This window comes from Sorex araneus, chromosome 3 (assembly GCF_027595985.1).
Source record: "Sorex araneus isolate mSorAra2 chromosome 3, mSorAra2.pri, whole genome shotgun sequence".
Taxonomy (NCBI): domain Eukaryota; kingdom Metazoa; phylum Chordata; class Mammalia; order Eulipotyphla; family Soricidae; genus Sorex; species Sorex araneus.
The window spans coordinates 122,985,046-123,007,694 of NC_073304.1; the positions used below are offsets into that span (position 1 = coordinate 122,985,046).

A 22,649-nucleotide genomic window follows, 5' to 3' on the forward strand; every position below is an offset into this window, starting at 1 on the left:
GTCCCCCGAGCACTGCCAGGCGTGAGTTCAAAGTTCAAAGCCTGGGGCTGGAGCAATAGCACAGCGGGTAGGGCATTTACCTTGCACGCAGCAGACCCGGATTCGATTCCCAGCATCCCATATGGTCTCCTGAGCACAGCCAGGGGTAATTCCTGAGTGCAGAGCCAGGAGTGACCAGAGCACTGTGGGGTGTGGCCCCCAAAACCAAACAAAGACTCTTCACAGCACCCCAGGTGGTGCCTGCTGCAGAAACTGTTGGGCAGAGATAAAGCCCCGAGTTCGAGAAGCCAAGTGGAGAACTAGAGAGATAATAAAAGAGCTAAAGCATTTGCCTAGCATTCTGCCAACCCCAGTTCCACGCCCAACGCATCCCCAATGTCCCCTGAGCACCGCCAGGGGCCCCTCCTGAGCAGAGCTAGCATTAGCATCTGAGCACTGTTTTTTTTTTGGGGGGGTCACACCTGGCGATGCACAGGGGTTACTCCTGGCTCTGCACTGCATCTGAGCACTGTTGATGCAATCCAAACTCTTCCTCACCCTCCACCAATGAAAGGACAAAAACAAACCCAGCACCTAAGTGGGGTCCTGTCACCCGACGCTCCTGAAATCAACTAAGGATGGAGGGCAAGTGTGTGCAGAAGAGGGTGGGCAGAGGGGCACCAAAGCCTCGCCCAGGGAGGCGAGAGGGACCTGGGACAACATACCACAGGTCAAGTGGCTGAGGTGCCAGGAAGCTTTAATGAGCCCAAAGCGCCCCTTCCCCTCCCCGCTTCAGTTCGGGACAGGTCCAGCCCGCCCGCGGTTCTGGGGCTCGTCAGCTGGCACTGTTCCGCCCCCTCAGACGCTCCAGGCGCCTCCGAAGATCAGGGGGCACTTTGGCCCCAGCTGCCAGCAGCTCCCTCAGTCTCTGTTTAGGGGTCTTGGTGAGGTGAAAATTGCAGGGAACGGGACCCTCTTCGAAGGTGACGTGGCAGCTCCGTGTCGCTGTGTGGTAGCCCTCGGCACTGGCAGTCACCACGTAGTCCCCCGGGGTCAGCAGGCGCCAGTAGTCCCCGCCCCAGGCTGCAAGAAGCAGAAGGGAGCAAGGTCAGGACGCTGAAACCCTCTGCTTCTGATCCAGCCTGAACCCCCCACTGCCTCCCCTCCCCCTCCCCCTCCCGCACACCTGTTGTCACATCGTGGTTAATCCCCTCCACCGCAATGACAGCATCAGCGATGCCCAGCTCCGTGTCCTTGTCCCGCACCACGCCTGCAATGCCCATCCGTACCTGTGTGGGGAAGGTTGGCAGAAGCCCCCCTGAGCCGGAAGACAGCACAGCAGTTCGAGCGCATGCTGGCAGGTGCGACCCCCTGCACTGCACACTCTCCTGAGCATCACTAGGTGCAGCCCGGCCACCACCGGACCTGGGCAGCACCACGTCCTCGGGCCCCGGCACCAAAGCACTGGCCCAGGTGGCTGAGTGTTGATAGCAGTGGACTCCAGGGTCCCTGAGTGCTGTTTGGAAGACCCTCCCCAAACCAAACCCAACTCTTCCCTACTGCAGAAGTATGTGACCTGCAGTGAGTTTTCTAACCCTGTTCGCCTGCAAACTTAATAAAGATGGCCTATCTGCTGGTGACAAATGTTATCTCCTGGGGCCAGAGTCAGTCCCGGGGCTAAGGCGCTGGCCTTGCAAAGGGCACGTTCCAGTTCAAGTCCTGGGGACCACAGCACCACATATGGTGCCAAGTACTTCCAGGTGTGGCTTCAAAAACAAAAATGAACTGATTTAGCAGCTGCCTGGGGATTGGGAGGGTTATGGATATGGGGCATTTGTGGGGAAGGGGCAGTGCTCAGGGCCTACTACTGGCTCTGTGCTCAGGGATCACTCCAGCTGGGATTGGGGAACCATATGGGATGCTGGGGATCAAACCCAGGTTGGCTGTACACAAGGCAAATGCCCTATCCACGTACTATCTCTCCGGCCCCCAAGGGCTATAAATATAAATGCCAAAGATATATGGTAAGGTTTCCCCCAAGACCCAGGACCCCCACTATTGGGCTTGTGGCTTTACCACCCTCAGTAGCTCTACTTAGGCGACCATTCGCTCACTGGGCCCTGAGTTCCTGCAGAGCCCAAAGGGGCCCGGCCCAGGACGGCCTACATCACCAGCAGCTCGAGGGCCACGGTCCCGACCACTATTGGTCTTCCTGGACTGTCAGCAGGCACCCTGCTGGCAAGCTGGACTTCCTGTCCGCTCTGCCTCCACGTCAGCCCGATGGGCACTGAGAGCTGAAGCCCCTGGTGAAAGGCACAGGAGCAACCAAGGGGCCGAAGAGCTAGTACAGGGGCTGGAGCGATAGCACAGTGGGCAGGGTGTTTGCCTTGCACGTGGCCTACCTGGGTTCAATTCCCAGCATCCCACATGGTCCCTCAAGCACTGCCAGGAGTAATTTCTAAGTGCATGAGCCAGGAATAACTCTTGAGCACTGCCAGGTATGACCCCCCCCCAAAAAAAAGGGGAGAGCTAATACAGAAGGCAGGGCGCTTGTCCTGAGCACAGCTGACTCGGGTGGATTCCTGGCACCCCCTATGGTTCACCGAGCCCATCAGAGGAGACCCCTGAGCACCAGTAAGAGTGCATGGTGCATGACCCCCAACACCAAAAAAAAAAAAAAAAAAGAAGAAGAAAACAACTACGACGACGAAGGAAGGTGGTAAAGTAGCACAAAGGGCATGGGCAGGCGGGCTGGGGGCTGGGGAACAGACCCCACCTGCTCCAGGTAAGTGAGGAGGGCGTCTTTGTTATTCTCCCACTCCAGTGGCAGCTCACTCTCATGGGGGAACTTGTCACAGGATAGCTCCACGGTGACCTCAAAGCAGTTGGTGTGCAGGTAGCTGAAGTCATTCATGCCTGCGGGTACCGCGGGCCCAGAGCTTAGGGTGTGGGGGGGGAGCCCACCCTGCTGGTGCCCGATTCTGGGAGACTTTCTTCAGGGGCAGCTGAGACTGCTACTGGGGCACAGCTGGTGGCTTCGCGGGGAGGGGACCCACTCCTGGGCTGGGGGGCACATACTCCCGGGCACCGTGTGCCAGTCGGCGCCGTTGATGATGTTGCCGTGCACGGAGAAGTCCTCACTGTGGCAGGGCCGGCGGTTGGGGTCCTGCATCCCCCGGTGGGTGCCCGCGTAGACGGTGCTGAGCCAGCGGAACACGGTGTCGTCCGCGGTGGGCGTGAGCTCGCGGGCCTCCCACGGGGTGCGGGTCATATCGAAGGGGTAGGACACCACGAGCTCCCCGCCGTGGAGGTTGGCGCTCAGCACGAAAGGGTACCGCTGCATCCACTTGATCACGGCCCGAGTCTCAGGGGCCACCTGCGCAGGCGCAGGTCAGGAGGGGCAGGACGCAGAAAGGAGGCGCCGGGAGCCGCCCTCCACCCAGCCCCACCCCCACTCACAGTGGCGTTGGGCAGGACGTAGTAAGCGGGGAGCGGCAGGTGGTGGTTGGGGACGGTGTTGGGGACCAGACCATCGTCCTCTGCTTCCCACAGGGGTGTGTTGAGGTCAGCAAAGTTGTGGTTGAGGTCAATGCCCTGCTGGGTCCAGCGCCCCTCGGCCCAGCCCACCAGCTCCGAGCCCTGGCAAGGAAGAAGCCGGGTCAAGCCGAGCAAGGTCCAGGCAGCGGGCGGGAGGGGGCGTGGCCCGCGAGCTGGGGGTCGGAGGCACCCTACCCGCCGGAAGGCCGTCTCGTAGCCGTCGGGGTTCATGGACGGCAGCAGGTGGATGCGCGTCTCGGTGAGCAGCCGGGTCACCCTCGGGTCTCCTCGGAGGAACTCCTGGCACAGGTACTGCATGAGGAGCAGCAGGAGCTCCCGGCCCAAGGCCTCGTTGCCATGCATGCCAGCCACGTAGCGCACCTCCGGCTCTCCTGGAGCCAACAGGGGTTCACAGCTGCCCCGGGGCCCTGCCCCGAGCCCACCTCTCCCCACACCCCTGCCAGTACCCAGCTCGTGCTCCCCGGGCTGGTCCGACATCTCCATCACATACAGCTTCAGGCCCTGGTAGCTCTTCCCAATGCTGTAGACCCGGGTGATGTTGGGGCACTGCTCGTTCACCTGCTTCATCAGCTGGGGGACAGAGAGGGGCAAGTGGCAGGGGGACGGGAGCAGGAAACCCAAAGGACAGGTCCCATGGGGGACATGGAAGGGCTTCCAGAAGTCAGGGTAAGGGGCACAACGGGAAGAGAGGAGCCTCAAGAGACCCACGGAAGGAGACTGGGGGTAGATCATGGAGAGGAAAAGTGGACAGACAGGGGCCAGGGGCCACCGGGGAGCAAAAAGGACAGGCCAACCCAGTGTCCCGGGCTATGTCTGACCTTCCTCATGGCCTTGTAATTGTGATGCTTGAAGTGCAGTTGGTCTGGGGACCCCAGGGTGTGGACCTCGGGGATCGGGTAGTTGGGATCTGTGGAAGGGGGGTTCCTGGTAAATGGGAGGGGCTCAGAACGGGGCTGCTGCACCCGGCGCTGCCCTCTCTAGCCCACCTGGGACGGGACAGGCCAGGATCTCGGCCCGGAGGCAAGCTGCGCCCCCCTGCAGCCAGGTCTGAGGGAGCAGGCGGATGAAGCGGGCCTGTTGGGGCTCCGGCAGGACATTCAGCACCGGGGTCTCGGGGTCCGAATTGGCAGGAAATACCTGGGGGGAGTCAGTGTTTGGGTGGAGGTGCTCGAACCCCAGCAGCCCAGCCCAGGACCCAGAGGAGGGGTGCAGGGTTCCAAGATGACACCGAGACTGGCACTTGGTATTCAACACTGCCTGCTGCCCACCCACGGCCCCTGCCAACAAGACCATCCACAGAGGCCGCTCACCAGCCCCCGTGTGGCCATGTGACTCAGGAACAACCAATCCTAAAGCTGGCCAGGTGGCGACAGAGGTGGGAAAGCCAGGGCCACGTGGAGGTGCCAAGTGAGGCCAGTGCTTTGTCAGAAGGGGAGTTTCGGCAGGTTCCAGCAGTGGTGCAAAGTGGCGCCCACCCCATGGTGGAGCTATCTGGGGAGGATGAGGGCAAGTGCCAATATAATCTGGCTCCCAGGGCTCCCTGCTAGGTACCACCCATCCTCACAGCAATCCCTTCCATCTGGGGATGATCAAGAAGCCCCTGTCCCAGCCCCAACAGTGCTACCCGATTCCCAGCATAGAGGACTCCAGTTGCCATGGCAACACTCACCGCATCCATCCCACTGCTGATGTTCTTACTGGCCCACCAGGTCCGACTGTCATTGCTGAACTGGACCTTAAATGAGGTGACCCAGTCGTACCTGGCAGGAGGGGGTGGGGGAGATCATCTGTGGCCCCGAGGACTCCGGAGTCGGCCCAGAGGTGGGGGGCCAGCCTGCCTCACCTCCAGATGGAGTTCCTGCCCTGAGTGATGATGCCCGAGAAGCGGGCGGTGCGCCTCGCATCCACCTGCAGCCACGGCTCGGGGTCCTGCTCATCTGCACACCAGGCCCCGTCGAAGAAGTCCCCATCCTCCAGGCCTGACTGCAGACATGGGGCACAAAGATCAGGCCCAGAGGACTCCGGGGGGTGGGTCAGGGTGAGGGGCTAAGGGGTGAGGGAGTGCTGACCTGGATGTTAAGGCGTCCTCGGTGGGGTCCAAGGCCGAAGGACTGGCTGCTGGATGCCTCGAACTGGCTATCGGAAACTCTCAGGGACTCCAGACCCAAAGGGGGACAGCCTGGGGCGGGGACAGGGACAGAGCCAGAGATGGGGTGTCAAGAGACGGGAAGGCGAGTATCAGCGTGCCATGTGTTCCCGGACTGTGGGTCTGGACCGGGCAGTACCTGGGTCTTGCTGCTTGGGGCGGTCAGGGGTCGCTGTCACTGGGGGCCCAGCAGTCACCTGGGATTTGAGCTGCGTGAGTTTTTTTCTCTTCTTTATAATGACCTTCTTCTTGGTGATGCGAAGCCGGACATGCTGTTTTGAGGTGCCTGGGGACCAGGAAGGAGCATCGCCGGGGGAGGGAAGAAGACTGTAAAACCCCCGCCAGAAGCTCTGCCCATCCCAGCAGACTGCAGCACAGAATCTACGCGCCTAAGCTGGACTCACGGAGCTGCAGGCATACCCCATCCACCCTGCCAGTCACTTCTGTGCTCTCCTGCTCCGGATCCACCTCTGGGGGTGCAGCACACCACGGCAGGTGCCACCTTCCAGCCACGAGGCACCACCTGATTGCTCTAAAGTGTCTGGACTTGGGGATGGAGTGAGAGTCCAGCAGGAAGGGTATTTGCCTTGAATGGGTTTGATCTCCGGCATCCCGTATCGTCCCCCGAGCACTGCCAGGAGTAATTCCTGAGTGCACAGCCAGGAGTAACCCCTGAGCACTGCCGAGTGTGACCCACCCATCCCCCTCAAAAAGCCAAAAAAATGTTTAAAAATAAAGCGTATGGACTAGAGAGAGTATGACGTGGAAGGCAATTGCCTTGCATGCAGACAACCCAGGTCCAATCCCTGGCACTATCCCTGATTCCTGAGCCCTGAGCACTGCTAGCCTGAGCACTCCACACACACACACACAGAGTCTGAGGAACTGAGTGTGGCCTTGGCCCTGGCTGTCCCCTCCTCATCGCCCCCATTCTTCCTGTAAGGCTCAGTCCTCATGTCCGTAGCTCCTGACTTGGTTTCGTGCCCACAGTCCTTAGGCCATTGTCCCTGAGTGCTCCTGTCCTCAGAGCCATGCCCGCCTCAGTGCTCAGGCTGTCCAGGGTTCAGCTCACCCCCTGGTGTCTTGCTTACAATACATGTCCCAGTTCCCGAGCCCTACAGGCACTTCCAGAACATTCTGTTCATGTCACACCTGGTGCCTCTGTACATACGTTTCCCTTCTTGGCTGTCCTCTCGAGTTCTTCTTAGTTCAGACATTTTCACCTGTCAGGCCCGGTTCCCCTCACCTCACTGATCGCCTCTCCCTGCCTTCCTCCTCTGAGGTTCCACAGGAGGTGGGGCATATTGCTGGGGAGTGACCAGGGTTGGGGAGCCTGCTCCTCGCCCTCCCCAGACCACGCTCCTTTCTCAGCTGCAACCCCTGGTGGCCCCCTCTCTCCTCCTCCTTTCTTCCCGGCCAGGGCCCTCAAGGTTCTCGCCTCCAGTCTAGCTCCTGTCTCCCTCCTCCAGCTCTGATCTCCTTTCCGTGTCCGGGTCCGTGAGGAGGGAAGCGCTGGGGCGGGAAGAGGCAGCATCCCCACTGGCTGCTGGCCTAGAACTGCCGACTTGCTGACTCAGTCTGGCAGGAACCTGCGGGTGCTGAGTCAGCAGCCACTGCAGGGACAGAGAGTGTGCATGTGTGTGCAAGGGTGTTATGCTGGGGAAGATTGTTCCGGGGAGTGTGTGTGTGTGTGTGTGTGTGTGTGTGTGTGTGTGTGTGTGGTGTGTGTGTGTGTGTGGTAATGGGAAAGAGTCCAGGAATGGGGTGCATGTGTGTGTGTGTGTTGGGGAAGGGGCCGTCCGTGAGTGTGCACGTCTGTGTGCATGTGTGTGTGCACGTGTGTGCTGGAGGTCTTCCCAGAAACTGTGTGTGCGCACATGTGAATGCACGTGCATGTGTGTTGGGGAAGGGACCGCGTGTGTGCACGCTGCGGAGGGGTCGTCGCGGAGGCGCGGGGTGGCTTGCGGGGCAGGGACCCCCGAGGGAAGGCGCTCACCGTTCTTGCTCTCTGCAGGCGGCTGCGTGGGGCTGCTCAGCTCCGGGGGGGCCACCCCAGCCTCAGTGGGGAGGGGCGGCGCCAGATCCAGCACAGAGGTACCGGGCGCCCCCAGACCCAGGCCGGCCAGAGGCGCACACGCGGCCAAGGCGAGCAGGAGACCCCACATGGCGAGGTCCAGAGGCGGGCGGCGGCGCGGCCGGGCGACTGTCGGTGGGTCGGTCTCTTCCTGCCGGCGGCTCCGAGCCCCCCGCCCCTTCCTGCGCTGCCGCACGCCCCCTGCGGCCCTCGGCCCGCCCACAGCCCGCGCGCTACCCCCACCGGGTGGGGGCGGCCGGGGCGGGCCGGGCGGAGCGCGCGGGCTAACCCCCGAGGGGGCGCCGAGGTCAGCGCGCCCCGCGCCCCGCGCCGCCGCCCCCAGCTGCCTGGCCGCTGTGAGCTGCCCTTTCCAGCCCGCAGCGCCTCTGGACATGCTCCATTTCCCCGAAGGGTCCCGGGGGTCCCGGCCCACCCTGGACACCCGCCCTGCCCACCTTCTCCTAGTCACACTTTCCACTTTTCACTCCGCACTGTGCAGATTGGTAAAGTGAGGCTCCGCGTGGCCGAGAGAGCGAAGCTGAGAACTTTGGGAACCCAACTACACCCCGAATGGGAAATGCATTCAGAGTCGGGCGAGTGGACGTAGAGCCCGGACGGGGATGGGGGCGGAGAACGGGGTGGGGTGGGGGGGGATGGATGAGTCCCCGGGGAATGTTCCAGGACACTCCGACTTCCAGCCCGCTGCCGCGCGCCCCCGCCCTCCCCGCCCCCCTCCCGGGGCCCGCCTCCCTCCCCTCCCCCTCCCCGCCGCTCCCCTGCTGCCACGTTTGGGGGTTACATAACCCGCGCCGCGGCCGGGGGTGACGAGGAGCGGCGGGTGCGGATGCGCCCCCTGCGCCCCCTCCGCCTCCCCACCCCTCCCCGCGTCTCGCCACCGGGATCCCCGCCCGCCTCCCCCTCCTCCCGGAGCGGGCAGCCCCAGGTCTGTGTTTACGAGGCTGCCGCACCCCGGCGCCAGACCCTTCCCACTTTCCCTCCGCGGTCGTCGGTGGCTTCCCTGCGCCACGGTCCCCCTCCCCAGAAGGAAGGACACGCTCCGCCGAGCGTCCCCGGCTGCTGCTTAGCCCGGCGCGACCGCCAACCCCCCTCGAGAAGCGGCGTCTGGAGGCGGCCGAGCCCCCCGCCCCCACCCCAGCTCAAGCCGGCGCTGAGCGGACTCCCACGCGCCCGGCCACCGGCCGTGTCCATCAGCACGTTAAGTCGCCCAAAGCCGGCGGCTCGGCGCCATCCCCGGGGCCCAAGCTTACAAGATCTCTCCAAAGAAAGACGGCTGGCTGAGGACCCCCTCCTGGCCCCCCTTGTCCCCCCCATCACCCACCACCAACAACCACCGCCTCATAGACCGTGTCCCCAGAACTGCCCGAGGCATCTGGTCAACTCCACACGCTCGCAATAGAGAGGTCTGGGAGAACCGCCAACCGGGCCGGGACTCCAGCAGCTTTGGTTTAGTCTGGATCCACAGGTCCCAGGATTCAGACACTCTCCAGGCAAGCCGGAAGAGTGTCCTGGGGGTGTGGTGGGACGAAGTGCAGAAGGAAGGGTTTGGAGAGGATTACTCAGGATTGTGCGGCCCGACAGTTGGACCCTGATAGAGTCTGAAGGAGGCAGCCCTCCTCCCACCCAAGCCCGCCCCTTCTGGCCCCTGATCACCAGCTGGTTCCAGTTTCCCAGGGTGCGCTCATCTGAGATTCTGAGGTTGCAGGGCAGGAGATAGCACCAGTGTGGTGCTCAGTCTCCTGTGCATCTGTTACTCAACAACCAAGTGGGCGTCCCTGGAGGGCTCCCTGCAAGGCCCCTCATGGCCAGGTTGCCCACCCACTCTTTGGTCTCCTCCTCCCACCAGCCTCTTCTTGTGGTTCCTATTCCTCCTGCCAAACAGATCTTCAAGCTGTTCCTGCAGTACCAGCCAACCTCAGGGCCTTTGCATCGCTCCCCAAATCCATGTCTTCTCAATCAGGTTACCATTCAGTGACACCTGCTTGACCATCCAGACAAAATTAAGCTGGGGGCATACCCAGCAGTGCTCAGAGCAGATTTTTTATTTTTGAGGGGGAAGGGCACATCGGTTGATGCTCAGGGATCCTCTCTCCTGGCTCTGTACTCAGGAATTACTCCTGGCAGTGTTTGAGGGACCATACAGGATGCTGGGAATTGAATCCAGGTCAGCCTTGAGCAAGGCAAATGCCTTGTGTGCTGTACTGTGGCTCCACCCCAGAGCTTATTCCTGGCTCCACACTCAGGGATCACTTTTGGCAGGCTTGGGGGACCATATCGGGTGCAGGGGATTGAACCTGGGTCAGTCACATGCAAGACAAGCAAACTGTTGTACTGTGTCTCCAGCCCTTCTGTTCTCTTATCTTCTTCTAAGGGCTCAGCCCTCCCTGAAGTGATCCTGTCTGATTGGTTAGGTGGGTCCACCATCCCAGCCGGAACTTTCCAGAAGCCCTCTTTGCTCTCCATGGTCACAGCTGCAACCCAGGACCTGGAGCGGTGCCTGTCTGCCTGTTAACTGGTGTTCGAAAAGCATGCGTATAACATACTCTTGGTCAGAGCAGACCAACAGGGCCGGAGGGGAGCTGACCCTTCCCAACCTTGCCGGGTTGGAGCAGAGAGAGGAGAAGGCAGGGCGTGCCCTGGAGACCCAAAGGGCAATGTCAGGAAGGTACTTGCAGATACTCCGGCCCTTCCCTTAGAAGCTAGAGAGTGTATGTGGGGTTCTCCTACCTTGCATGTCCCCGGGCCCCTTCATCCCCTTTCCAGCCCTGTGCCTTTCTGCCCCGGTGCTCTCTACGGCCCATTTGTGCCCATTCGTGTCCTCTGCGGCCCTCCTCACTGCCTGCTGTAACTTCCTCGTGCCTTCACGCTCCCAGCAAGCTGCTGTCTCTGGTCTTCCCACTAGTCCTTGGGCTGCAAAAGTGCCCAATATGGGAAGCAGGTTCAGGGTGTCAGCGCTTTGGGGTTAGGAGCAGAGTGGCACCCCCATTCCTGCACAGCCAAATCTCTTGCAGCAGGAATCAGGAGGAGGCGTTTTTCACGGCCCCATGAAGTTGGGGGTACGTTGCAGAGCACAGTGAGCAGGACCCAGCTGCCTGCCAGAGGGGGGTGTGACGGGTGGGCTGGGACTTCCCTCCAGTTGGTCCAGTGGCTGGAGAGGACAGATCAGCCCTACACAGCCTTTGAGTCACACCCTGTTTCTGTGGACTATTTTGCTGCATATCCTTGGACAGTAATCCCTTTCTGCTTCTGATTCTCTTCTGTAAAATGGGAACAATGTCTATAGAAGAACTGGACAAAGCAATGCAAAGTTTGAAAGGGTGGGGTGCTTAGATCACCCTTGGTCCCAGAGTTGAGGGAGGAGAAGGGCTGGGAAGGAAATACACTAAGTGGGGAAGAAGAAATAGATCGGAAGCAATGAGAAGCAGAGGTTCAGGGGATCTGAGCATATGGAAGGTGTAAAGGAGTGATAGAGCGAATTATCCAAACCACAAGGTCAACAACACTGAAAACAAGAGATCCAAACTACAACAGCCAAGTTTAAAAAAACGCTGCCTGTCAAGGTGGCAGGGTGAGGATGAGGGGAGGGGGGCAGGGGTGGGACGGAACTTGGGAAACCTGGTGGGAGGAAGGAGACACTGGTGGTCAGATTGGTGCTGGGACATAGTGTCTAAAACCCAAATGAGTAACATATAAATCATGGTGGTGGTTTAATAAAAATGCTTTTTAAAATGGGGGTGATGTCAGGGCTGGAGCAGTAGCACAGCAGGTAGGACATTTACCTTGCACTCAATTCGGTCGACCCAGGTTTGATTCCCAGCATCCCATATGGTCCCCTGAGCACCTCCAGGGGTAATTCCTGAGTGCAGAGCCAGGAGTGACCCCTGTGCATTGCTGGGTGTGACCAAAAAACAAAAAAAAAAAAATGAGGGGATGTCTTTCTCCCAGGATCACAGTGATGAAATAACATGGTTTTGGGGGTGGGAGTGATAAGGAAAATAGACCCCTTTCCACATTTCCAACAGGCTGGCTTCCGGCGGGCTGGCACCAGAGAGCAGGAGATGCCCGAGGGCAGCTGAGTCAACGACATTACACAACCATGGAGTGCATTCAGGGTGTCCTTGAGACGCTCACAGTCTCGCTGTGTATCCTTGGTTACCTGGGAATGTACTCCAAATGTGCTCGTGTCCTTGAAGTGTGACAAACCTTGCTTTGCAAAATAACAAGCTGGGGGAATCTCTGCTTTTGTATTCTCCTGCCAGCTGCCTGCAAAATCCCCATCAGATAATTTATAAAATGTTGCTCTGACCTTTGTTCTGGGGGTCAGTATTTTTGGAGCACAAGCTCCACTGGGTCCACCGGTGGGTGAAATAAAACAGTGCTTTCCCACTCTCAAGGCATGCTGCTTGGGTTTTTTTTTTTTTCCTTTTTGGGTCACGCCCAACGATGCTCAGGGGTTACTCCTGGCTCTTGCACTCAGGAATTATTCTTGGTGGTACTCGGGGGAACCACATGGGATGCTGGGGATCGAACCCATGTTGGCCACGGGCGTTTGCAAGGCAAACGTCCTACCCGCTGTGCTATTGCTCCAGCCCCATGCTGCTTGGTTTTGCCCTGGCTTTTGGTAGGAATCTCTGCAACAGTTCTGAGGTGGGGAGGAGGGGCTAAATTAACCAGATGAAATGAAGGTGGAGTCAACGGCTTAGCTGGGTCATCACACTCCCACACGAGTGGAGGGAACGGAACAGTATCTAGCAAGAGCGGAGGCCATTGCCTGGCTATCTCAACAGTGGGACCTATTTCCTGTGTCACCTAATCTTTCACTGGGGCTGGGGCGTGTCTCCTCTGATCCAAGTGAGCATTGTTGGGGACTCAGTGGCACCTGGCCACAGAGGGAGGCATCTCCCCGCATGCTCACGCTCTTCTCACCACCTCTTATTAGCTTTGAATCAATGTCTTTGAATCTTACTCCTCAGTCTGTTGGCTAGAGCCGTGGGCAGCTACGTCCTCTGAGGGCTGGCTAGACTGCCCACCACAGAAACACCAAATCAGAATCTGTATTTTATTTTATTATTATGTTTCTTTTTTTCCAGTAGAGTCTCCATTGTGAGACTTGTTACTGTTTTTTGGCATATCGACTACGCCATGGATAGCTTGCTAGGCTCTGCCGTACAAGTGCCAGGCTCTAAATGTTTCCTAAGCTATCTCTCTCTCTCTCTCTCTCTCTATATATATATATATATATATATATATATATATATATCCACACATATATTTTTGGTAGCAATATTAAGGTAGAGGTATTACAACTTTTGGCTCATTTTTTAGCCAACGATTGTTAGCCAATGATTTTTATTAAGTAACTTACTGTAGACTTAGAAGCAATTTTTTAAACGAGGAACTTTGGAAAATCAACACCTTTAAATGACAATGCAATTATTATTTCATCGTCATTTCTTCTAAGATTGCTATTATGCTTTTGAAATATTAAAAATGTTTAAATGACAAAGTTACTAAAATACAAATGTCTCATCCCCACTATATGTTTACTACAGAAATACAAAATTGCTATGCCCGAGGGCTGGCCTCTGTATAATATCGGTGGGCCAGTAGTTATACCTAGGTGGTAGACGAGTGGTTTTCACCCTTTTTGCATTCGTACTGTGGCACCAGTCCATAGACCTGCTCTATCTGTAATGTCTGTCTCTCAATTTTTTAATTACACATTTCTCTGCTTTATAGGTTTTCCATATAGGTTTTCCTCTTGGAGAGCCTGGCAAGCTACCGAGATTATCCTGCCCACAAGAGCAGAGCCCGTGGCATATTCGATATGCCAAAAACAATAACGATAAATCTCATTCCCCTGAACCTGAGAGAGCCTCCAATAGTTGGGAAAGACAAGTAAGGAGAGGCTGCTAAAATCTCAGGGCTGAGAGGAATAGAGATGTTACTGGTGCCCACTCGAGTAAATCAACGAACAATGGGATGACAGTGATACACTGATTATTATTTTCTTTTTGCTTTTTTGGGTCACACCCACCAAAGCTCATGGTTACTCCTGGCTCCGCACTCAGAAATTACTCCTGGCACTGCTTGGGGGACCATATGGGATGCCAGGGATTGAACCTGGATCGGCCGTGTGCAAGGCAGATGTCCTACCTGCTGTGCTATCGCTCCAGCCCCAGAATCTGTATTTTAAAGGTTCCCAGAGAGTCATGTGCACGTTAGAGGCTGAGACACATGAGGAGAGGTTTTGAGCTCCTCCATCTAAAATGCATGAGATTCCCAGACTCACATTTTGAGTATGATGGTGTTTAATGTTGCCACTGGAAATAATATCTGAAGCCACAAGATTATATCCAGATGACATTAGGAAAATCGTATTTTATTCATCCTGGGAGGATAGAGTCCTGATCCCCACAAAATGACCTTATACTAAGATGCTTTTTATTTTTTTTTATTTTTTTTTTATTTTATTTTTTTTTGCTTTTTGGGTCACACCTGGCGATGCACAGGGGTTACTCCTGGCTCTGCACTCAGGAATTACCCCTGGCGGTGCTCAGGGGACCATATGGGATGCTGGGATTCGAAACCGGGTTGGCCGCGTGCAAGGCAAACGCCCTACCCGCTGTGCTATCACTCCAGCCCCTACTTTTTATTTTTTATTTTTTTATTTTTTTGCTTTTTGGGTCACACCCAGCGATGCTCAGGGGTTACTCCTGGATTTGCACTCAGGAATTACTCCTGGCGGTGCTTGGGGGACCATATGGGATGCCGGGGATCGAACCCGGGTCGGCCGCGTGCAAGGCAAACGCCCTACCCGCTGTGCTATCGCTCCAGCCCCTAAGATGCTTTTTAAAGGTAAATCATTTTTGTCCAAATACTGCAGAATGCAGTTTTCAAGAACATCACATATAAACTTGCAATAGGAGATTCTTCTACGTGTCTCCACTCTCAAGTAAGCCCTTTTGATTCTTTTTGTCTTTCTTTCATTGTACCTCCATCCTTCGATCATCATTTCTTGATTTTTGTATCTTAGACTGATGTGTGGATTTCCTACTGTGAAACTAAGGGGTTTGCTTTCCTGCCATCACTCCTTCTGCCCATATGCAAATACCCAAATACCCAAACACATACTGAGTTTCCCTCATTTCATCCTCCCCTAAAGAGTTAAATCGCCGTTTGGAGTCAATATCCCATACTACAACCATCTAAATATTATTGCCCAACTTTCTGTTTCCTGGAGTCAGTAGTTTATAATTTCATTGAATTTCTAGGTAACAAATGCTAATTCAGTCCCAAAACTTCCAAGAGAACCCGGGTTCAATTCCTCCGCCCCTCTCAGAGAGCCCAGCAAGCTACCGAGAGTATCCCGCCCACACAGCAGAGCTTGGCAAGCTACCCATGGCGTATTCGATATGCCAAAAATACTAACAAGTCTCACAATGGAGACGTTACTGGTGCCCGCTCAAGCAAATCAATGAACAACGGGATGACAGTGCTACAGTTCAGTGTTTTGTTCTGCTTTGCTTTGTTTTGGGGTCATACCTGGCAGTGCTCAGGGCTAACTTCTGGCTTTTTATTCATGGATTACTTCTTCCTGGGTTCCAGGAGTAATCCATGTGGTGCCAGGGATTGAATCCAAATCAGCTGCATGCAAGGCAAGAACTTGACCCACTGAACTCTCACCCCAGCTTCTGAACATTTATTCTGAATGTATTGAAACAGCAGCTAATCCATCAACTTCCCTTTCTTTTGGATTCTTCTCTTCAGGAGCATGTTTGGTTGCTTGCCTTCTTCACCTGAAAACACAGCTGATGTCTTAGGCCCTTCCCGTCATGCCTCTCCTATTCTCTCCCGTGTCTCACTTACTGAATTGTATATTGTCCTTAGTTGAATCTCTTGTTTTGCTAACGCACAGCCTTCAGTTTCCTAAGAGTCTAGGCAAGCTCAAATGTGTGAGTCCTCATATTGCTTAAAATGTCTTTCTCCTGTGCTTTATTTGGGGGGGAGGCCAAACCCAACAGTGCTCAGGGCTTACTCCAAGGTCTGTGCTCAGAGATCACCCACTTGGGTCTCGTAGGTCCCTCTCCTACCCTCATTCTTGATAAGCCTTTGGGCAGATATTTCACTCTGGTTTGGAAAGTAGGCTTCCTCAGAATTTGGGGGCATGGCCTTGTTTCACTGGAAAGAGCCAGAGCAAAGGAAACCGGTGACTAACCCCAATGCCATAGACCCCTAGGTTCTTTGGCTCCCCACAGAACTAGAAGCAACACCAGAGGGGCTGGAAAGATATTACCATTGGAGAGCTAATACAAGGCCTTGCATGTGGACAACATGGGTTTGAACCCCAGCATCCATATGAATAATTCCTGTGTGAAGAGCCAGGAGTAAACCCTGAGCATCAATGGGTGTGGTCCCAAAGCAAACAAACACAAAAGAAATGGACAGCAGCCCATGAAGATATTTCGGTTGCATCATTTGCAGATCTGTGCATGGGAGACACACAGGACAACACATCTTAGCTGGTCTCCCTGAGCACAGGTGGGGAAAGGCTGTTTGTTCTGGCAGGGGTAGGGGAGGGGCTTGGGCCATACCTGGCACTGCTCAGGGGCTACTCCTGACACAGCTCAGGGCTTATCTCAGTGGTTTTCAGGGGACCAGATGCTGTGCAGAGGATGAAGCTGGGTTTAGGCGTGTTTTATCTGGCCAAGATGAGGGTGGGGAAATCTTCTAAGGGGCAGAGATGGGGAAGAGGTGACATCTATGTAAGCATGGGCAGAACTGCAGATGGTGTGGATGGAACATGCTAGACCATGCATTGCCTGTCTCGTTAGGATGCTACACCTCCACCTACAGAACAATTTTCAGTATTAAAATGAGAGGAGGGCCAGGGAGACGGCCCGAAGGGCTGGTGCTCAGGGTCTGCATGCTGGAGGCCTGCATGCTGGACCTGGTCCCCAGCAGCACACTGTCCCCTGAGTATTCACCAGGTGTGACACAAAACCCAAAAAAAGTAAAAATAAGTGAAATGACAGGAAAAATCAGTGAAAACTCCGCACTGGGCCCCATCTTGCATACATTAGTTCAATTTATTTTCTTTTTTTATATTTTTTTAGAATAAAATGTGAGACTTTATATTTTATTGCTTATGTTAAAACATTACTTTTTGTTTGTATATTTGCTTGGGGCCATACCGGGCTGTGCTTAGGGATCACTCGGGGAGATTGTGGTGCTGGGGACAGAATCCGGGTCAGCAGCATGCCAGGCAAGTGCCCTAAACCACTGCAGGGTCATCTCTGCGGCAATAATGGGGTGGCTTAATCCAGTTTCTTCGCTCTGCTGACTCCCTCCCACTGTTTTTGTTTGAGACATGCAGCTCAAGGACACATGCTCAGCTTAAGTTTCCTTTTGAGGTGATAGGCTCAAAGCAGCTGGCTTGCTAGCTGCGGTGGGGGTGGGGCCCCCAACAATTTCTGTTCCCTCTCCCCAAGGGCTGCTGGCATTGCTCTGGGCGGTCTTGAACCCTCTCAACAAGATGCCAAGATCCTCCCACTCCAGACTTTGTACAGGGTCAGTGACTTCTGGTGGCCGATACTTGCTCTGTTCCCTTTGTCCTGGGGGTAGGACCCTCTTCTCCTCCCCTCCTCAGACAACCCTCCCTCCCACCTCGACTCTGCAACACGCACACTTCAAAGCATGACAAGTCCAAGTTCTTACAACCCCGACCCATTGCCACCCTCGACCTGTGTGTGTTCCCCAGCCCTGCCCTCTGTCCTCTCAGGCTTGGCAGTGATGCCCGGCTGGCACATCTCTTGACTGTGGTATTCTGGATGCAGACAACTTGGTGGCAGAATGACTGGGAGTACACTTGGGCACCCTCATTTCCTCGTTGTTGTTTTTTTCCTTTTCAGTTTTTGGGCCATAACTAGCAGTGCTCAGGGGACCTCTTGGGTGCTGGGGATTGAACCGGAGTCAGCTGGGTGCAAACAGGCACTTTCCTGATGTCCTCTCTCTCCAGCCTCCCCCCACCCCATAGCCACTCTTGCCTCTCAAGTCCCGAAGCTGAGCTGGGCTGGAGCCTCTGTCTCCGCCCAGTTTATTCAGGATCCTGCTGCTGGGGTTTTCCTCCAGGTGTGCTCCTTTGCTCCTTTCCTGGAGGCTGAGCGGCTGTGGTGTCCTGACGTTCGGCCTGAAGAGAAAGCGGGGGTGGGGGGGAGGGCAGAGCGATAATACTGATGATACCGTGGCTAGGGCGCTCGCCTTGCTCGCCGCTGATCCAGGTTCAATCCCCAGCAACACACATATGGTCCCCCAAGCACTATCGGGAGTGACTATTACGTGCAAAGCCAGGAGCAAGCCCTGACAGTTGGGTGGGGAGATAGAGAGAGAGAGGGTGGGGGGGGGAGGGAGAGAGGGAGAGAGCGTAGGTGGAAGGACAAGGCCTCCCAGCAGATTAGCTCCTGCAGGAGGAAGGGGAGCCCAGGAGGGACTCCTGGCTGCACCCCACCCCTCCCCACCCTAGGTCACAATGCCACTCCACCCAGGCCTAGAATGGCTGAGGGGATTGTGAGGAGGTGAGAAGGGGTGGAGGGGTGTGTGGGGAGGGGATCACTCCCCAGAAGCTCAGCTCCTGCTCCCTGAGCTTCCCCCCCGGGGTGACCCCTGTACCCCAGCACCCCTTCCTCCAGACAGGGCCCCTCCCTCCATGGCCCAGCTCTCTTTCTTCAAGCCTCAAGCTCTCATGCACCCTCTCCCAGGCCTCCTCGGGGGCCCCGGGGCCAGGCAGGGCTCCGGCAGTCCTGGGGGGGCCCTGTGCCTGCTCCCCTGCGGCCCCGGCCCGAGTCAGCTCCTGGACAGCGTCCTCGGGCTGGGAGCGCTGAGCCTGACCACGTGGGCCATCCTGTCCACCGCCGGCGTGGCCTTGCTGCTGCTGCTTCTTCTGGTCAGCTTCCTGGCTTTTGACCTGTTCCACAGGTAAGTGGACGGGTGCCTGGGCATGAGCAAGGGGACGGGGACGAGCTGCTGCTGCCCCTTTCTAAGGTGTGGCCACCACCCTCTCTCTTCACAGGCCGGAAGGTCCTGCCCGGCCTCTGCAGCCCCTTGTCACGGGGGGCCAGAGTCAGGGGGCCGGCGAGGGCCCGGGACAGCAGCAGACGCTCCTCCTGCCCACCCTGGCCATCCCCCAGCACATCCGCCCCCAGGACGCGCTGCTCCTGCTGCTGCTGGGGCTCGGGCTGCTCCTGGGGGCCCAGGGCATGCCGCTGGCCCTGCTCGGCCTGGCCTTCTGTCTCCACCCCTGGGCCTGAGGGCGCCGGAGCAGCGCCCAGCACAACGCAGAAATAACAGCTCTGCTGCTTCTGCCAGCCTCCTCTCCTCCTTTCGGGGCCAGCCGGGTGGGAGGGAGGGAGGGAGGGTCCCCCTCAGGGCCCTGCCCAAGGCAGCAGCTCCTGGGTCTGAGACTGAGAGATGAGCTAAGATGCCAGGGCAGCAGGCAGGCGCTGCTGACACACGGTCTGCGGGCTCGGGTGGCCCCTCCGGCCTCCTCTGGGGTCTGGAGAATGGGAGCCTGGGAAGACCTGAGGGACAGGGAGAGAGGACTGGCTGGACATCAGCTGGCAGGCACGCGCCGGGGCCAGGGGAGGGCTGGCCTCAAGTGGGCCAGAGCAATCCCACTGAGGGTCCCCCGGCCAGTGCAGGGACCGGGGCTCCAGGGAGCCTCACGCAGGCCGGTTCCTCTCTTGGTTGAACCCCACCCCAGGCGGGTCACAATGGTGCTCCTCTGCTGAGGGTGGGGGGTCATGAGCAAGAGTGGGGCTCGGTTCTGTCAGGCCGTCCTGGGGGCTACAGGAAACAACATGACTTAGGAGGCCCTGCCCGAGGTAAGACCCCCTGCACCCCCGGGCCCCTTCCCCTCTGGGCTGATGGCCCCCTGACCTGGGCATCCCCCACCTGCCCTGGGGTCCCAGAAGCTCCCGGGCAGCTCCTGCAGCCGGCCTGCCCCTCTCCCCAGGTGCACCCGCCTCGATGCAGCCGGCTCGCGTGGAGACAGACGCCATCGGGGCCGGCGGGTCCGGCGAGGGGCCGCAGCAGGCCGTGCCCTGGTCCATCTGGGTCACGTGGCAGGACTGGGTTCGCTGGTGCTGCTGCCACGTGCCCCGGAGCTGGACCCAGTGGTGGAGCACTTCGGGCTGGCGGCAGCCGCTGCAACGCGTGCTGCTGGGGCTGGAGGGGGTCCTCTACCTGCTGCTGGCACTCATGCTGTGCCACGCGCTCTTCACCACCGGCTCCCACCTGCTGAGCTCCCTGTGGCCCGTGGTGGCCGCCCTGTGGCGCCACCTGCTGCCGGCTATCCTGCTGCTGGCGCTCAGCGCCCTTCCGGCCCTGCTCTTTGCCGCCTCCTTCCTGCTGCTGTTTTCCACCCTGCTGAGCCTCGTGGGCCTCCTCACCTCCATGTCCCACCAGGGTCACATTCTGGAGCTGGACCAATAGAAGGGCGACCCCATCCCTCTGCCTGTGTCTGTTGAGCCCTGGCCAGGGGGCAGCGGACCCCACACCCTGCCCACAGCCACGGTTGGGCATGTGTGACGTTGCCGGAGCTGATGGGAGAGCGACTGGCCTTGACCGCTGGACACCCTCCCTCAAGCCAGTGCTGCAGGGACTTGGCTGGAAGGGTCAGGGGCTCAGCGGAGATGGGGGCCAGGGCAGATGGCTTAGACAGGGGCAGAACGTGGTGATGCCCCTGGGGTCCCCTTGGCAATAGGCAGCAACTTTTTCTTGCGGTTGCTCAGCCATTTCACGTTGACTCGTCAAGAACTTCTACCTGTGTACCCGGAAGTCTCATTCCTGCTTCCAGGTCCTTCCCAGGACCTAGAGAGCACCCACTGATACAGGCTAGGCAGAAGAGGGCTGGAGAGGTGCCAGGACACTCCTCGATTAAATCCCCAGAGCTCCATCCCCTGCCTCAGTCTCCATCTCCAGACCTGGGAAGAGAGTTGACCCGGGGAACGAGGCTCCCGGGGAGCCTCTCCTGCTTCAGACTCAAGGTCTGCTATAGAAAAAGCAAATAACAAGAAATTCCCATTTCATCCACCTGCACAATGTGTGGCTCCGGCCAATGAATTCTTTCAAGCCTCGGTGTTGAGTGGGCCCCCACCCTGGTGATGTGAAGTTGTAGGTCAAAGACAGCACCTCTCTGTGTGAATTACTTTTGCAAAGACCCCCAAACTCTAAGCTCTTTCCTTGAACTCTAAGAAGATTGCAGGGCTCGAGAGGTCAGTTGCTCCTCCAGCCCACAGAGGAGTGCTGTGTCATGGACACATGGGTGGACGCGTGTGGACAGGCTGTAAAAGGCCATGTGCTGTGAAATCTCAAAAGGAGCAGATGAGAAACGCTTCTCATTGTGAAACGCTTGCGGGCCGGGCTCGGGGCCAGGAGATGCTTGCAAAGCTAGTAGTGGGGAAATAGAGCCCGTGGCTTTTTTCCCGGTCTGGTCTTGTGCCAGGGATGAAAGTCAGGGCCTCACACAGGTGAGGCATTCCTTTACAATTGAGCTGCGCTACCCCCTCGTCCTCCTGCTCCCCAGCCCCAAAGCCCATGAGCTTCTAAAACCAGATGCTCCTGGCACCAGCAGGGCCTGGGAAGGTGGCATCCTTTGATGCCAACATCCTGAATCAGAGGTCAGATCCTCCCACCTGAGGCCCCAGTTTCTGACCCTTACCCTCTTCCTGCCCACTATACAGCAAACTCTAAAATACCTTTCCTGAAGCCAAAGCCCAAATTGTCCAAAGTCCCTCTTTCTTGCCACCTAAATGCTGAGGGTCTAGGAACCAGCTCCTACAACCCTAGATTGTTCTTGCCAAACCCACCATCCCCTGCCTGGTCTTGGGTAGACTGCCTCCAGCAGTGCTGGAAAACCCAGGAACAGCTCCTGGTTTCATTACCTTGTGCCTCTCTCCTCCTGTGTCTCCCTAAAAGACGACTCAGTCTAGGGAGAGACCTGGAGGTGGCCTGGCCGGGGCTTTGGGGGATTAGCGGAGACTGGGCTTGAAACCCCGCGGTCACCCTCCAGCTCTACAGCTTTGGTGGAAATTGCTGCACCGTCTAGAATTTCATTTCTTCCTGGATAAAATAAAGGCAAGACCTGCAGGCCTGAGGCCCCTGGAGGGTCCTAATCAGGGGGAAGTTTCCTGGAATAACTGCTCTCGTGACTGCCGCTCTGCCTGACAGTCCTGTCTTAGAGACTAGAGGGACAGTTACCTGCCAGGGTCAAGACCGAGCTTTTTGACTGCCAGTTTGTCATGCATGCTCCCAAAGGGAGGGCAGTGGGGGAAATACTGCCTAAATGAAGATTCACGGCTTCACAGTGCTTTTGTTGTTGTTTTTTGGGTCACACCTGGAGGTGCTCAGGGCTTATTCCTGGCTCTGTGCTCAGGGATCACTCTTTTTTGTTTGTTTTTGTTTTCTTTTTGGGTCACACCTGGCGATGCTCAGGGGTCACTCCTGGCTCTGCACTCAGGAATTACCCCTGACGGTGCTCAGGGGACCATATGGGATGCTGGGAATTAGAATCGAACCCGGGTCCGCCACGTGCAAGGCAAATGCCCTACCGGCTGTGCTTTTGCTCCAGCCCCTCAGGGATCACTCTTTTTTTTTTTTTTTTTTTTTTTGCTTTTTGGGTCACACCCAGCAATGCACAGGGGTTACTCCTGGTTCTACACTCAGGAATTACCCCTGGCGGTGCTCAGGGGACCATATGGGATGCTGGGATTCGAACCTGGGTCAGCCTGGGTCGGCCGCGTGCAAGGCAAGCGCCCTACCCGCTATGCTATTGCTCCAGCCCCCTCAGGGATCACTCTTGACAAGGCTTGGGAGACC

General features: G+C 57.2%; 3 protein-coding genes across 4 annotated transcripts; 2 read left to right on the forward strand and 1 right to left on the reverse strand.

Moving 5' to 3' along the window:
• Positions 1-766: 766 nt before the first annotated feature.
• Positions 767-8,032, reverse strand: CPXM1 (carboxypeptidase X, M14 family member 1). 2 transcript variants are annotated; one of them, XM_055132489.1, is made up of 14 exons: positions 7,680-8,032; positions 5,823-5,969; positions 5,607-5,716; positions 5,381-5,520; positions 5,207-5,297; positions 4,524-4,674; positions 4,356-4,444; positions 3,984-4,107; positions 3,712-3,908; positions 3,439-3,618; positions 3,121-3,355; positions 2,756-2,895; positions 1,166-1,268; positions 767-1,062 (listed from the first exon to the last, which is right to left on the reverse strand). In XM_055132489.1, exons 1-14 carry the CDS (start codon positions 7,846-7,848, stop codon positions 815-817), a joined length of 2,124 nt encoding a protein of 707 aa, XP_054988464.1. In that variant the 5' UTR covers positions 7,849-8,032; the 3' UTR covers positions 767-814. The 2 variants fall into 2 exon arrangements, with proteins under 2 accessions (XP_054988464.1, XP_004611057.2); XM_004611000.2 differs by having other exon boundaries at positions 3,058-3,355; positions 7,680-8,031.
• A 10,448-nt stretch (positions 8,033-18,480) lies between these two features.
• On the forward strand, positions 18,481-19,081 carry C3H20orf141 (chromosome 3 C20orf141 homolog). The gene is made up of 2 exons (XM_004610999.2): positions 18,481-18,749; positions 18,844-19,081. Exons 1-2 carry the CDS (start codon positions 18,481-18,483, stop codon positions 19,079-19,081), a joined length of 507 nt encoding a protein of 168 aa, XP_004611056.2.
• Positions 19,082-19,573: 492 nt separating this feature from the next.
• Positions 19,574-20,264, forward strand: TMEM239 (transmembrane protein 239). The gene is made up of 2 exons (XM_004610963.2): positions 19,574-19,593; positions 19,742-20,264. The coding sequence occupies exons 1-2, from the start codon at positions 19,574-19,576 to the stop codon at positions 20,262-20,264; spliced, it is 543 nt and encodes a 180-aa protein (XP_004611020.2).
• The last annotated feature ends 2,385 nt before the right edge of the window (positions 20,265-22,649 follow it).

Bases quoted from the DNA above. Each gene is read 5' to 3' on its own strand.
- CPXM1 (XM_004611000.2), bottom strand. From the start codon at position 7,848: ATGTGGGGTCTCCTGCTCGCCTTGGCCGCGTGTGCGCCTCTGGCCGGC. The intron at 5,717-5,822 runs GTACTGCCCGGT...TCCCCGCCCCAG, and splicing joins CCCCAAGCAGCAAGACCCAG to GCTGTCCCCCTTTGGGTCTG. The intron at 4,445-4,523 runs GTGGGCTAGAGA...CCCCTTCCACAG, and splicing joins CCTGGCCTGTCCCGTCCCAG to ATCCCAACTACCCGATCCCC.
- TMEM239 (XM_004610963.2), top strand. From the start codon at position 19,574: ATGAGCAAGAGTGGGGCTCG. The intron at 19,594-19,741 runs GTTCTGTCAGGC...CTGGGGTCCCAG, and splicing joins ATGAGCAAGAGTGGGGCTCG to AAGCTCCCGGGCAGCTCCTG.
- C3H20orf141 (XM_004610999.2), top strand. From the start codon at position 18,481: ATGGCCCAGCTCTCTTTCTTCAAGCCTCAAGCTCTCATGCACCCTCTC. The intron at 18,750-18,843 runs GTAAGTGGACGG...CTCTCTTCACAG, and splicing joins GCTTTTGACCTGTTCCACAG to GCCGGAAGGTCCTGCCCGGC.